The following is a 15488-nucleotide window of genomic DNA, read 5'->3' on the forward strand; positions in this document are numbered from 1 at the left end:
CATCTGACATAGTTGCATTCCAACAACATTGACATTTTAAAACACTACTTTCCCATTTTAGCTTTCATTACCTACTTACAGTGTAGTACAGTATAGTCCTTTTCATAGTATTTCCATCAATCTTTAACCTGTTTTGAGAATGGGAGGACATAAAAGTCATTGACATAACAGATCTCTAAGCCACCAGTACAAGTGATTCTCAGTGGCTTTTAACAGTTTCAAATTTGAGAGCCCAGGGGAATGGAACTACCCTAAAATATTTTTGAGATAGATTCCTCCTGAGATCTGCTTTTTTTCCCACAGCTGCATTTTCCACCCATTCCTCCAGAGGGCCCCAGAGTTCAGAACAGTTGGGGAGCTGAGCCCACTGGCTTGTACTCTCATAGTACAAGTTCCTCCATAGATAAGGAAAGTTTGCCTAACAAGATTTAATTTTTATTTGTTGAAGGTACTGTCATTCTCTTTTAGAGCTCTCTACTCTTTCCTAGTGCTTTTCTCAGCCCTCAACTTCTATCCAAAGTATAAATGACAATGCTTCTCGGCAGTGGATGGTGATATAAGATACAAGGCTTTCTTTAGTGGGGCCATCTCTAAAATTCTCTGTGCATGTTTATCAGTAAAAACTTTGAGTTTACATTTTCAATAGATAGCTATCCATCTTTGTATAAATTATGTACACATAATTTATATAATATATATACCTTATAAAATGTACCCTCCAAACTGAATCTTAAAGAATGAGCAAAAAAGTTACAAACAGCATTTCTATTTTCTCTCTGTAGTCCAAGAAAGGGCACTTTGGAAGCTACTGCTTTAGAAAATAGCTTTTCCTTGGAAAGAGATTTGGGGGAAAGAGCATAGATATTGATCTTGGTTGTTTTGGCTGCAGCATCTCACTAACACCAATTGTCATCTTGAAGCTTTAGGGAGAGGGGGTTATTCAAGGACAGCAGGACCTGGCAGTTAGTGTGAGAGTGCCTTTATGTGGATGGCTCATTGCCCTGACTGCTGGCATTTTAGTGCGGAATGTACCAGACCTCGTACCAGAGGCAACACCTTAAATCCCCATCTCATGAAGCTAAAATTTTAGGTTTGACTCTGCTGCACAGTGTAGGGGGAAGCTAGGCTGAAGCTGACCAATAGAATTAGCATTGCTCCTGGGCCTGCTACCCAGTTCTCTATCTAACACCCCCAGTCTTATCTATAGTGAGCCATTGTGAGCAAGGAGTTGGAGGAAAAGACCTGGTTGTGAGCATGCATAGTATCAAAAGGGAATTTTTTGGGACAGGTGAAAGTCCTTGTAGTTTTATTGGACTCTACTGAAGATCCTTTCTCTACTCTCTCCCCTCCCCCCAATCCATGCGGCCATAGATTGAATTGAATCCCAATAGCCCAAAATGGGTCCAAATTCTTGCTCCATGGTGACCCAGATAGCATCACAGTGTTATCTACCTGGTAGCTGTCACAAACTTGAGGTGCAAGGGTAATTTTCCGTTTTGGAGAAATTAGAAAATAAACTCCATAACAGGGCTCTCAAACTGTATATAGTGAAAGTTCAGTTTTGTGGTTTTTTTCCAGCCCTTTGCATAGTATGCCTTTTGTCACTCACAACAAAAACGAACTACTGGAAAAATTAATGGAAAGAAAAACAGTTAGACTTTAATTTAGATTTGACAGCTTTTAAAATTTGCTTCGTGAAATCGCTGTAACACTCCTAAATGCTCTCATTTCTGTACTTACTGTGATCCACACTGGCACCGGACCACAGACTATATATTGAGTTTTGATTAAAGTTCCTTTCTGAGTAGTATATGTGCAGATTTGATTTTTTCTGTCACTGAAAATATTTCATTGACTAATTATAATTGAGAACTGTTTTGCACTTGATATGTGTGTATAAATGTGTGTGTGTGTGTATATATATATAATATATATTTTTTTTTTTTTTTTTTGCATATAGGTTTTCCTAGGACTTTAGTTCAGGCTGAAACCCTGGACAAAATCTGTGACCTGGATCTAGTGATCACTTTGAACATTCCATTTGAAACACTTAAAGATCGTCTCAGCCGGCGCTGGATTCATCCTCCCAGTGGAAGAGTATATAACCTGGACTTCAACCCACCTCATGTGCATGTAAGAATATACAAAGTGCTTTAACAAATTGACAGGAGAGGCAAAACATTTCCATTGGAAAGTGAGTGAAGGATATCAAGAGACTATTAAAAAGAGCAAATCTCCAAGGTCAACAAATACTTAAAAAAATTTCTCATTCACTAGGGGTCAAGGAATGCAAATTAAAGTTATTGTTAGTGAGGGATCTTGACTTTAGACATATACAAAGTATTAAGAGTTTGTAAATAACAATATACATTGAATCTTTAAAACTTCATTGAATTCACTTGGGAATATGTGCTATGGAAATGAAAGCCTTAACAACCAGAAAGGAACTAAACCAAATTCTGAAAACAAAATGAGTGTTCACATAGAGGGGTTAATTAAATAAATTTAGAGAACAGCCACATTTGGAATATTATATAGCTGGTAAAATTAGTGGCTTAAGTGGTATACTCTCATGGAGAGGAGTCTAGGTGTTGCTGAATGAGATAAGCAAATGGCAGAATGTCCCATTTCTGTGAAACAGTGACGATTCTTCTTTATATGTATATTTAAATGCGCCCTCTAGCATGTAAGAGCAAGAATAAAGATAGGAAGGCTATATCCCAGGATGGCAAGGTGATTGGGACTGAGAATGACTAAGGAAGTGTGGTCAGATTGGGGTCATGTGAGTGGAGGGAGTCAGGAGGTATAAGGACTAGGGACAGAATAAAAAGGTTGCCCTTAGTAGTTCAAAACAATTTATTTTAAAAGCATTATTCTTTCTGGTAAAGACATGAGTTGGTTCAAACTGGTCAATCTTAACTCCGGTTGTTAGGTAGTAGTTATATACTTGTGTCCTATTGGGTTGATGTTTCTAAAATAGATTAAACTTGAATATACAGTCAGTATTTACTACAGAAAATTACTTCAAGGAGGTAAAGATGACTTCCCAGCTTCTGGGTACCTATAGAGTCTGTCAAATTCCACCAAATTTTTTTCATTTGGTCTAAGTATTAGTCTCCTTATTGAAATATTTTTATAAATGTAAGTTGTTCAAGAATGCCTTCTTAGTGCAAGGGGTTGTGTGAGCACTATGAAGCTATCCGCAGCCACCACAGCATGAGTTCACTCCCCGGCCAGCGAGCTAACCCACATGGCACAGCAGACCTCTCCTGTCTCACCCGCTACTCCCCTCCACAATGTATTTCAGTAGATCTGCCTGTTCTGCTCCCCAGTTTGTCTGTGGTGAATCATCTCACCACCCCCTCACACCTCTTACCTGTACTCCAGCTCTTGTATGCATAAATAAATAAAATAAATCTTATAAGCTGGAGCACAGGCCAGAGATGCAGGGGTTGAGAGGATTCACCAGAGACAGTGGGAAACAGAACAGGCGGACTGACTGAAATACACTGCCGAGAGGAGCAGTGGGTGAGACAGGAGTGGTCTGCCTTGCCATGTTGGTTGCTTCCTGGACAGCCAGGGATTGAACTCATGCTGCAGAGGCCGCAAATTGCTTTATAGTGAGGTGCTTAACCCCCTGCGCCACCAGGAAGGCCCCCTAAAATAAATCTTTAAAAAATTTTTTTTGAGAAGCTTTAATACTGAATACTTTCCAAAGACTTGGTATCTCTAAAAGAACACCTGCAATTACAGAGCTACTTCAAAGACAGCTCAAAGTCTGGGCCAGCTCTTACAGTCTCTGGGGTCCAGCCCCAGGACACAGTTGTTACATTTGTTGGTGCTCTGTTCTGTAAACCACCTCTGAGTTTTGCAGCTATGAGTAAAACAAAGGAGATACCTTCTCCCATCTCCTTCTCTTGTTGTGTCAGGTTGATAGCTGTAATACGTGTGTGACAGCTCAGTGGCTAACCAGTAAATCGTATGTGTAAATTATGTGTCCAAGGTCCTGAGTTGTAATGAATTTTAGTGCATTTCAAGTTTATAGTCAGTTTCTGATTATCCAGTTGAGTTGCCTGACTTTTGACAGGTTTTTTCTTGTGACTACCTCTGGTGGGTAATAGCCATGGCATGGGAGACAAAATTCTTTTTGTGTCCATTTTGCTATTTTCAAACAGGTATGACTCCGAGGAAGTTAAACCATATCGAAAATCAGGTTTTTGTTTTTTTTTTTTTAAACTTTAATTTAAAAATATTCAGATCTCAGAATATTTGATTCTGTGTCATGGATTTATGCCTCTTCTAATTCACCTTTAGAGAAGTCATTATTTGACTTAGTAAAATAACCAAAGGTTAATCTCTGAAATGCTACATGATAGAATTTGAAAACTGACAGAACTAAGACTGAAATTCTCTCAGATTTGTGTTTTGTCCTAAATATCAGTTATTTCTTTCACATATTTTGTTATTTTCCATATTAAGAACTCAGGCCTTAGAAAATGAAGCTGTTTTCAAAAGAGACAATAACAAAAACAAAGAGAAACCCCACCAACTGGGAGAACATTTTTGCACCCAACACTAATGATAAAGGACTGATCACAAAAATCTGCAAAGAGCTGATGAGACTCAGCAACAACAAAGAAAATAATCCAGTCAAAAAATGGGCAGAAGAGCTAAAAAGAAACTTCTCTGAAGAGGAAATGCAAATGGCCAACAGGCATGAAAAAATGTTCAACATCACTTGCCATCAGGGAAATGCAAATCAAAACTACCATGAGATACCATCTTACACCAGTGAGAATGGCACATATTAAAAAAAACTAGCAACAACAAATGCTGGCGAGGGTATGGAGAAAAAGGAACTCTTCTGCACTGTTGGTGGGAGTGCAAACTGGTCCAACCACTGTGGAGAGCTGTGTGGAGATTTCTGGACCTACTAAACATAGAGCTTCCATATGATCCAGCAATTCCACTCCTAGGTATTTACCCAAAGGACACAGAAACATCAATTCCAAAGAACACCTGCACCCCTATGTTTATAGCAGCACTGTTTACAATAGCTAAGCTTTGGAAACAACCCAAATGCCCAAAAATAGATGACTGGATCAAGAAGATGTGGTACATATATACCATGGAATATTACTCAGCATTCAAAAAGATAAACACATGCAATTTGCAGCAACATGGATGGCGCTGGAAGGATCATGCTCAGCGAAATAAGCCAAAAAGAAAAAGAAAAATACCGGATGGTCTCACTCATAGCAGGAATCTAGAAAACTTAAATAAGGGACCAGGAAAATGAATAACTATAAGAAAGTGAAAATCAAAATCAACAAAAACTATGAACCAGAGACACTTTAGGGGGCGGGGGGCGGGAGGGGAGGGATTGGGGTCAGAATGGGGGGGCTGCAATTGTATGGGGAATATAACAATAAAATTTATAAAAAAAATATATATAAATAAAAAAAAAAAAAAAGAAAATGAAGCTGTTTTAAGAGTATCTTGAAGGACCAGAGTGACCTTGTTTCAAGGTTGTTTCTTGTTGGGTGATATTGAATAACATTTAATTTATTTATTTTTAACCTTAAAAGAGACAATTTGTGGAAGTAATCTTTTTAATTCAAATCTAATTAAATTGTGTTTTTACCACTTTTTAAAAAAGAATTATTTATTTGTACAAGAACTGGGGTACAGGCCAGAGGCACGAGAGGGTGACAGAATTCACCAGAGACAGAGTGGGGAGCAGAACAGGCATATATATTAAAATACACTGCTGAGGGGAGCAGCGGGCAGGAGAGGTCTGATGTGCCATGTGGGTATCTCCTTGGCCGGTGGGGAATCAAACCTGTGCTGCAGAGGCTGCTGACAGCTTCACAGCTCTGAACTCAACCCATTGTGCCACCGGGGAGGCCCGTTTTTACCACTTTAAAAAAAGAATAAATTTATATAATTTTTAAAAATTCAGTCTAAAGATTGTGAATTGCAGTTACCATTTATCAACAGGATATGTTTAGGAAGATTTGAGAAGTTCATAAAATATAATGTGAGCTCTCATGAAATAAGGTTGACATGCAGTTAAATAGTGTTCTTTCTTTTTCAATGACCTGACCATTACCATTGTCACCCAGGCTTAATTGATCACATGGTAGGAATCAAAGGTGAATCCAGGACAGTTTTAACCTTTGGATGCCCCAACTGTTGACCCTATTAACAGATTTCTCTGGTATTTCTAGGGGATTGATGACATCACCGGTGAACCATTAATTCAGCAGGAGGATGATAAACCTGAAGCAGTTGCTGCCAGATTAAGACAGTACAAGGATGTGGCAAAGCCAGTCATTGAATTATACAAGTGAGTGTGCTTCAATATCTTCACAGCAGATGGCCAGCTAGAATGGAATGGCACTTTGTGGGAAATTAAGTAAGATAAACCCTAGAAGTCTAGTATACCTCTCCAGAAATCAGATTAAATGTCAGAGTTGTTTGTATGTGGGAGACAAAGTCCAGTATTTTAATGCTGAAACTCTTACAGCATAAGGGATAAAACCAGGGCATCTAAGCTTGGTTGTAAAAGCGAATCTTGACTTTTTCAAAATTTTTCTTGTAAAGTGGCTGAAGTAATGGTTTACGTAATTGCAGATGTAAATGTATCTGTATCTGATTTAGATAAAAAACTAAAGGGACTTTTTTGGCTTTTTTGGCCTCACTCTGGAGGGAGTTTAACAAAGAAAAACTAAAAGTATAAACTACAGATTGCAAACTCCGATGTCTGCAAGGGCTAAACAGGTATCCGGAATGAGTGTCAAACCTGGCAGGGAATGTCACAAGCTGGACAGTTGAGTGAAAGTTGGTCTAGACAGTTCCTGTGCTGCTCCAGGCAATTATCACCACAGGACCACTCAGGCCTGGTATGGCCAGTGACCCCTATTATTAAAGAGAAGTAGAAATCTGACTCTTCATGTGTGAAAAAAAAATGCAATTTTTATATTGGCAACAAATTAAAAAATGTTGTCAGCATGCAAGCTAAGCAAAGCCTGTTTGTGACTACATGCAGGGCAACAGTTCACAATCTCCATCCACTGTGATCTCATGCTGTAGTCCCTAAATAATCTAGTAACCCAGATGTTCCCCATCATATTTATGATATAGTGCAGTGTTCCATGACCTATTGTTGGAAGTAATAGGGTTTTAGAGTATCAAGATTTGTTAGTGATTGGCCTATCATAAATTTATGAGGCTGATTTGTAATTGTTCGTCTAATGTTACTATTTCTTTTAAAGGAGAGAAGGAAAAGTGCCTTCATGGCAAGCTTGCCAGAATTGCAAAAAGCTACAGCTTTATTTAGACATAGCTGGTAGGGGTGTTGACACCATTTGAAGGGGCTGTCTTGGCCCTTAGCATTGTGTGATACAGATCACAACACCATGTTGTATCACACCCAGGATCTTCATGTGCCCTAGTACCATGTTAAAAGGAAAGCTAAAATGCTCTTGTTTACTGGACTTTGTTTTTCAGGAGCCGAGGAGTGCTCCACCAGTTTTCTGGTACGGAGACCAACAAAATCTGGCCGTATGTTTACACGCTTTTCTCAAACAAGATCACGCCTATTCAGTCCAAAGAAGCATACTGAGCCGGCCCAGCAGAAGAACCAGGAAGATGCCATTCACTCAATTGTACGTGTAGTATCGGTGCCATGTCCCAATTAGAAGCTCTCACTAGCTGCAGTAGCGTGAAGTGGTCTTTTCTAGTTTAAATGATGAACTGATATGAAAACTAATGAGTAGAAAGAGTTGATGAAGAGACTCTTCTGTCTTTCAAAAGAAGGACCACCTACACATGTTTAAGATTTCTCTGCACGTGTGTGAAGCCCTTCTCAGGAAAGCGACACCTGGCTGGATTTCAGACAACATATAACCCAAGCTCTAGCTGAGTTTTGACTTCCAGGGCATGCTTTTTATGCATGATGGTGGTGGTACCTGATTCCCCCCATCTCCCAAAGGCTGTTGAACCTCAGCACCAGAAAGCTGAGAGTCCCAAGGCTGTTGCTTGGGCCTGTCCCAGTTTCTCCAGTATGTGTCCCCTTGGTGACCATGAGATTGAAGCCAGTTGCTCTCAGTGGTTGCATCTCTGGCCGTGAGTGGCTGTGTCCACAATTCATGATTTCTATTCTGTATCCACATTCCACAGAATCTCTCCTTTATGAAAGAATTTGGCTTGTAGACTGTATTTTTTTAAAAATGTTTTTTCCCTCCTGGGCTATTAAATAAAGTAGCTATTTCTGAAAGAAGGTAAGAACTAAGGGGTGATATGGAATCTCTTCATGCACCAGAAACTGAGCTCTGTGGAGGGTCTCACCTTAACTGCTTGTTTGATGCACAGTTAACCCCGCTCTTTTTTTTTTTTTTTTTTTGGTGGAAAAATAAAATCCCCAATGTCTTTTGGTCATCCTCAAAAAAAAAAAAATTGAAAAATTATCAACTATATAAGTATTAAAAGGTCATATTTTATGCATAGAAATAACAAGACTGAATGGAATTAACTGGAGTGTAAGAATAGTTGTGCTTTTTACTCAAGATAAAAAGATGTTTTGAAAATGCTGCTACGTATTGATGCTGACAGTGTTTATCTCCTGTAAGTGACCCAAAGCATATTAGGGAATGAAGCCTGTGGGGTAGAGGGAAATGCTGCACTAACTGTGCCTCATCTGAGTATGACAGCTTTACAATTATGGGAAAACAAGATTCTTTTTTCTATTCCAAAGATGCTTTCTATAGGGTGGTCATTACGTCTAAAGATTTAGATAATACTATCTTGTCACTCATTGTAATATATTACCAATAAACCATGTACTAAGGGTTTACCTGATTTCAGACTTGGTGGCCACTTTGCATAATTTTGCTTTCCTCTGGGACAGACAATGAAATTTATTCCAGTTGCCTTAAAAATAAATATTCCTCTTCATGCATCCCAACTGTCCCCAGGAAGAGTCCTTTGCTATTCCTGGTAGTGACTTCTGCCTAACCGTATTGGGTGACAAAAAGGAGGTTGATTTCAGTATTTTAGTGGCGATGAAACAATGTATTTTATTTTTGCAGTTGTGCTAGTGAATCTCCAGTCAATTCACTGGCATGTGCATTCTGTTGTAGCAAGTGCATCTCCTTATAGATAGTGCCCCAAATCTTGCCAGTTCCTCCTCCTTTGCCCCTTCACATGAATGTTCTTTGACTACTTTAGTGAAAACATATAGGACAGTCTCCTCTTCATCCTCTGAATCGCAGCACAATATAAGACGTTTACTGTTTAGGTTTGTGCAGTTGAAATGCCAAGTCAGTCGATGACACATCAGTGAATGGTGCCACCTTCTGAGTGCTTTACAGGAGTCCTGCTTGAATGCCAGTTGATGGAGATAGAGTGAAAATCAGGTGTGTGGACACAGCTCAGGTTTTCTAGGGAAACAGGTATAATGCTAGGAGAATCGTACAGTATAGAGTAGTACTCTTAGGGTGACAATTTCCATAAGCTAGCAAGGTAAGGTTGTGTCTGCATCATTCAGAAGAAAAAAAAAAAAAAGATGTGCTTTTGGGGGAAAAAAATCTTCAAACCTCTTTGTTCACTTTCCTGAGTGTATAACAGATGTTCCACTGTAATCACTGCCTCCTGGGGCTTTGGGGGTAAGGTTTGGGAAATGGTAAATGGCCTGAATCCAAGTCCCTGCCTAACCTCTTCATTCTTCCCTTTCTTTTCCCTTCTAGCAAAATAGACAGTTATGGCCGACACCAGAGTCACTCAGCATGTCTCACCGGTTTACTTTACCCAATAGTTGAGAGTCCTTTGTTAGATGACACCATTAAGAAACAAAACACCTTTCCTGTGATCTTTGAGGATGATGCTTGTCTCATTTTCTGTGGCTTAAAAAGATCTATTTCTAATGGTTTTCTTTAGCAAACTCCAATTTTCCCTTCAATGATTTTGTTTTCTTGAAAAATTTTGACAAAAGTAAAATTAAAAAGACCTTTCTTTTCTTCTAGAACCCCACATGTGGTTCCTTCAGTTAGTTACACAACAAAAATCGTTTGGGTGATCTCTTAGATTCCAGTCTGTCCTCATGTTCTGTGATTATTGCCAGCTCTGAATTCATTTTATTTTCTATTATCCTAGCAGGAGTCCCACTAACTTAGAATTTGAAACCATAGCTGTGTTTAATACCCTGTAACACGATAAAGACTTAAAATCAGTCCTATTCATTGAAGGCCGACTGAATGATGTGCAGTTTTAGAACAATTCTAAGCATTTATTCTTTCAAACATCCTTCGAGATTGGCATGATTCCATATTTATAAACAAAGAAGCCTGGGTCAGAAACTAAAGCATCTTGCCCAGGTGCCTACTGCCAATCAGCAGGGAAACCAGGACTAGTCCAGGTCTTCCTGACTCTGCAAGCTGTGTTTGCGTGGAAGTTAACTCTCTATGTCCTATGCCAGGCAACCCAGGGCAGGTGCCCGCTGGGCTTGGCTTGAATATCTGAGTGGCCTCACATCAAAAGTAGCTGAGTTCACCATGGGGACATCCAGCCCTGTATGAAACTCCCATTTCCTTTTGCTTAAGCAAAGGAAGCTGCTAGAGGAGCCATCTGAGCCCTAGATCCTCCTCTGCAACTATCATTTAAAATAAAATGAAAGTTCTCAAAATAGGCTGGACTTGGATTCAGGCTCACCAGTGGCAGAAGTAAGCTCATGTTTGTCACCTGGGTGTCCATGGTATTGCACCCTGAAAGGACTTTTCCCCTTGACTTCCACCAGCCGGGATGCTCACACATAGGCCTGGGCTCCTGAGAGCTTTCCAAACACTGTTCACTTTTCTTCTCTGAGATCAGAACAATTTGTTCCCCCTCTCCCACTCCCGAACATAATAAATGGCTCTCATCATGAATTGGTCCTCTGTAATAGGTGAACAAATGAGATTGAGCACCTAATACAGGATAAGCTGTGACTTGTGTCCCAGCTCCCTAAATGAGTGCCAATTCAGGCCTGTCCACCACGTGATAGGGTGGCACTGCTTTTGTCGCCATATCGTTCTGACTGCAGCTGATCTTCCTATCTGATCCTCCTTCCCCAGTGTATACCCTTCTGTCCACCATAATGCAGCAGTTACATTCTCATGAGCTTCTACCTCTCCCACTGGGAGGAAAGGTAAAAAGTAAGAGTCATGGGTGAGGGGAGTTTTTGGAGAGAGGTACTACTGTGGCTTCTCCTGCCATGTTATACAATATTGACACAAGACGATTTTAAATAGAAAGACACTTGGGTAAACCCACAGATAGGAATTTTATAAAATTTGTTTCCCTGGAGCCTAAGTTTAATATTTAACATCAAATATTTCACTGTCTAAAGAGTTTCCAACCTTCTGGGGATCTTCACTCAGATCACAAAGACCACATGTTTCTACATGTATTAAGATACAGGCACTCTTGGTAGTAATTGTTTACTGGTACTTCATGCTGAGCACATTACATGCATTGTCTAATTCAATCCTGAGCAATTAGCCTATGTAATATTATCTCAATGATCTGCCTTCCTTGTATTTAAAAACTGAAATAATCCCATTTACTGAAACTTGTTTTTTCATGTACCTACAGGGATTAGTCAGGATATTCAAAAGGGCCTTTGCTGTACCTTTTCTTAGTTTGAGTTCCCCATTCTGTCAGCAGGAAGGACCATGTGTCTGCCCCCTACCTGAAACCTTTGCTTTTGGCACTCTCATGCTGACACAGGAACTGGGCACTTGGTGGGTGTGGGTGGTAGTTGCACACTGAATATACAGAGGCCACCAGTCTCTTCTGTCCTCAGGTTGGGTAATGGGATTTCGGGAGGCATTTCATCTACCTGATGAATTTCATGTATTAGTTTTCACTGAACAGACACCATCGTTTCTTGTTAGAGTTAATTTTGCCAGAAAGGTCATTCGCAAGACAGAGTTGTGTTTATAGTATGAAATGCTTTTTCTCTATTCCCCTCTATTTGTAGTAATTCTTTTATACATTTGGTGTCTGAAAAGGACCCAGTAATAATAGATAATTCTTTTCACATAGGAATGTGGCCTGGTTGTAAGTTATCATCCCTTTCCTTTTATAACTGACCCAGTCTGGTTTCCAGATGAGAAATGTGCAAAACCCAGATGTTGGGGAGACCTGAAACCACATTTCAACTCTGAAGAAAAATCTGTTTCCTGCATCTGTTGAGACATAAGTACAGTTTATATGCCATACCTTATCTTTTAACAAATGGTAGGATTCATTGACAAAATAGATGCCATTATCTAAATACTTCAGGGAATCCCCCAATTTGAAGAGAGAGAGAGAGCAGAGAAACATTTTTGAAAGGGAGAAAGGTCCTGTATGTGTCGAAATACATTCCTTCCTTGGTAATAACTAGGACACCCAGTGTCATTCTTGAAATAAAAGGTTTCCTCCTTAAAACTTTTCAAAGGAGCAGCACACTTGTGAAGATTCTCCCAAGGTCTGGTGTGTGTCTAATTTCATTTTAAAAAACCTTTCTTCATTTTCAAGTTTTGGCTGTAAATTTAGAAATGTACCAAATGATAGCAAACTTTTTTGGTATTTAATATAGAGAAGAGTGAAAAGGCAAAGTGAAAACAATCTTTAAGTTCCAAGGAGTCAGGGCTTAGAGGACTTTTCTAGTTTTATGAGAATTTGTACTACTGATTTTTATATATTGTTGAGATGAACAGATCTTGGGAAATGTTGAGTTACAATGGCATTTCACTGTGATTCCCCTTAAGCTCAAATCTGTTCTCTAACCTGATGTCTCTTTGGTTTACTGTCCTGTGAAGTGTCAGCTCTAGTTTTCCAGAATTGTGTGTTTACAATGAATCAGTGCTTTTCTTTAGTGTGAAAGTTGTCAGCCCTCTTGATTTTGGTGTACACACTTAATTCAAAGTATCAAAAACTGTAGTCTGATCTGTTATATGTTTTCCTCTTAAGTGTTTCATCTATTATTTTATCTTGCTTGAAGATTGAGTCATACTTTTTAATTTGATGGAAATAAAGTCTTTTTCTGCTTCTAACTAGTGAGTTCATTTTAGCATTGTATATATTTTTTACTCTTGTCAAGCATACAACCTTACAGATACTGCGTTTATTCCTCCCTGTAACCATTATACTGTCAATGGTTTATCTCCAACTCACAGCCGGCCATGGGGGTGGAACAGAGAGCATGGTGTTGCCTGGATAGATAAGGGGACAGTTGGTTTCAGAGCAAGATCCTGATCCCAGGAGTTATGACCCCAGTTTTTAAAAATTTTTTATTTTGCTTAGAACTGGAGTGTAGGCCATAGGTGCCGGGGGTGAGAGGATTCACCAGAGACAGAGTGGGGAGCAGAACAGGTGAATCTACTGAAATACATTGCTGAGGGGAGCAGCTGGCAAGACAGGAGAGGTCTGCTGCACCATATGTGGGTTAGTTCCCTGACCAGAGATAGAACTCAGTGTGTGGTGGTGATGGTACTGAGATTTAACCCCTGGGCCACTAGGGAGGCCACCCTGATTCTTTTATTTCCTGTTAGATTATGTTGCTTCATTTTGTGTACCCTCAAATTCCTAATTTATACTAGCACTACAATCATCACAGATTTTTTTAAAGATTTATTTATGCATACAAGAGCTGGGGTACAGGCCAGAAATGCAGAGGGTGAGAGGACTCACCAGAGACAGAGTGGGAACAGAACAGGCAGAGTGACTGAAATACACTGCTGAGGGGAGCAGCGGGCAAGACAGGAGAGGTCTGCTGCGCCATGTGGGTTTCTCCCTGGCCAGTGGGGATAAAAACTCGTGCTGCAGAGGCTGTGGATTACCTCATAGTGCAGTGCTTAACCCCTTGTGCCACCCAGTCATCACAGATTTTTATGAACATTCTTTAATTTTATTTTTGAAACAACTGGATAATGTGAGCAGATTTGCTCCCTATTTTTCAAATTAGGAGACTGAATCTACCTATCATTGCCAGTGTCGGGTTAATCAGCAAAAGCAGGAACCCCCCAGGCCTATCTGGTGGGAGCTAGAGCAATGAAGGAAAAACAACTTCTGTAGGAGAAACCTCCTGCTGGAAGGTGACCTGGATATGATGGCGATGCAGTGGATAATACTGAAGTTTCTGGAGATTTTGCATCTCTGCCCCACTGGCTTTGTTCTTGGGCATATGCTTTGCTTTTGTCACAGACAAAATGTTTTTGAGCAGAAGCCTTAGGAGTCAGGACATGGTCACAAACCTCTTTTCTCCTGCAGTGAGACTAGCAGTGTCTTCTTGCTTTTTCTTTCAACCTGAATCCTAAAATGAAGATACAGAGCAGGGATACAGCCAGCCCATGATGAATGAGTAATATGCATGAAAATAATCTTTGCTTATATGAGGCACTAAAGTTTGGTACCACAGCACAATTTGGCCCAAGCTGACTTATAGAAATGGGCCCAAGACTAGTATGTCATATCCAGTGATAGCTTTGTTTCTTTTACCAAGCACTTTTAGGGCCTGGGGATGCAAAGATGAATAATATCCAGCTTTTGCCTTGACTTCCTCACAGTCTCCTTGAGGGGGTGGACATATGATTAGATAACTCCACCCGTAACGGTTGGAATTAATCACTGGATTTTATTTGAGAGAACACAAAGGGAATGACTTGCTTGATCATGGCAAAGCAAATCTCTCAGTTTGAGTGATGCAGGAGAGTGGGAGGGCCAGCTGGGGGGGATGGTATGTGGGCAGATTGTGAGCATGTATGCCTTGTGAAGGCCAGAGGTAGGACTGGAGTAATAGAGATAAATTTGAGTTGTACTAGGAGGTTGTACTGACCTTGTCTTAACTTTTTCATGATAGATGGTAGAGGCTCTGCTAGAAAGTGGCTCATCTGATTAGCATTCTAAAATTGTAATTATAGATCTAAACTCACATGTGGTAGTAGAGCACAAGGAAGGATGATTGGGTTATAACAGGAGTAAAAGAGTTGAATGCCTCCAAGGGAGAAGTCTGGAATAGAAACATGAATTGGGGATAAGTGAGCAGTGGGAGTGGTGGGGACTGTGTACACTGCTTTTTCTTTTTTTGTTTTAAAAGATTTATTTATTGACTCCACACACCCCCCCTCGGAGCAAGTGCGCTTGCGCCGCTCGCTTGAGCCGAGTCGGGAAATGGCCGCGCGGTCCCTGTGGGCGGGCCGGCGGCGGTTGCAGCGCCTCCTGGCCTGGAGTGCCGCCTCTGACGGCAGATGGATGCGTCCTTTCAGCACTGCCACCCAGAGAACCACTGGCGAGGACTGCAGTTCCGAGGACCCTCCTGATGAGCTTGGGCCCTCTCTTGCAGAAAGAGCCTTAAAGCTAAAAGCTGTTAAACTGGAGAAGGAAGTCCAGGATTTAACAGTGAGATACCAAAGAGCTGTAGCTGATGGTGAAAACATAAGAAGGCGAACCCAGAGATGTGTAGA

General features: G+C 40.3%; 2 protein-coding genes across 2 annotated transcripts in view; both read left to right on the top strand.

Annotated features, from left to right (window-relative positions):
- Positions 1–15488, top strand: part of GNG12 (G protein subunit gamma 12) — a 160175-nt gene that overhangs the window by 107712 nt on the left and 36975 nt on the right. The window lies entirely within an intron of this gene.
- LOC119236785 (adenylate kinase 4, mitochondrial-like) lies at positions 1027–13289 on the top strand. The gene is made up of 4 exons (XM_054691537.1): positions 1027–1090; positions 1961–2133; positions 6231–6349; positions 7513–13289. The coding sequence occupies exons 1-4, from the start codon at positions 1027–1029 to the stop codon at positions 7625–7627; spliced, it is 471 nt and encodes a 156-aa protein (XP_054547512.1). The 3' UTR covers positions 7628–13289.

This window comes from Talpa occidentalis, unplaced genomic scaffold, assembly GCF_014898055.3.
Source record: "Talpa occidentalis isolate TD23 unplaced genomic scaffold, MPIMG_talOcc4v2.1 talOcc4.9, whole genome shotgun sequence".
NCBI lineage: Eukaryota > Metazoa > Chordata > Mammalia > Eulipotyphla > Talpidae > Talpa > Talpa occidentalis.

Excerpts from the sequence above, each read along its gene's own strand:
- LOC119236785 (XM_054691537.1), top strand. The coding sequence starts at position 1,027 with ATGTACCAGACCTCGTACCAGAGGCAACACCTTAAATCCCCATCTCAT. Across the intron at positions 2,134-6,230 it reads TCAACCCACCTCATGTGCAT|GGGATTGATGACATCACCGG; the intron begins GTAAGAATATAC and ends TGGTATTTCTAG. Across the intron at positions 6,350-7,512 it reads CCAGTCATTGAATTATACAA|GAGCCGAGGAGTGCTCCACC; the intron begins GTGAGTGTGCTT and ends TTTGTTTTTCAG.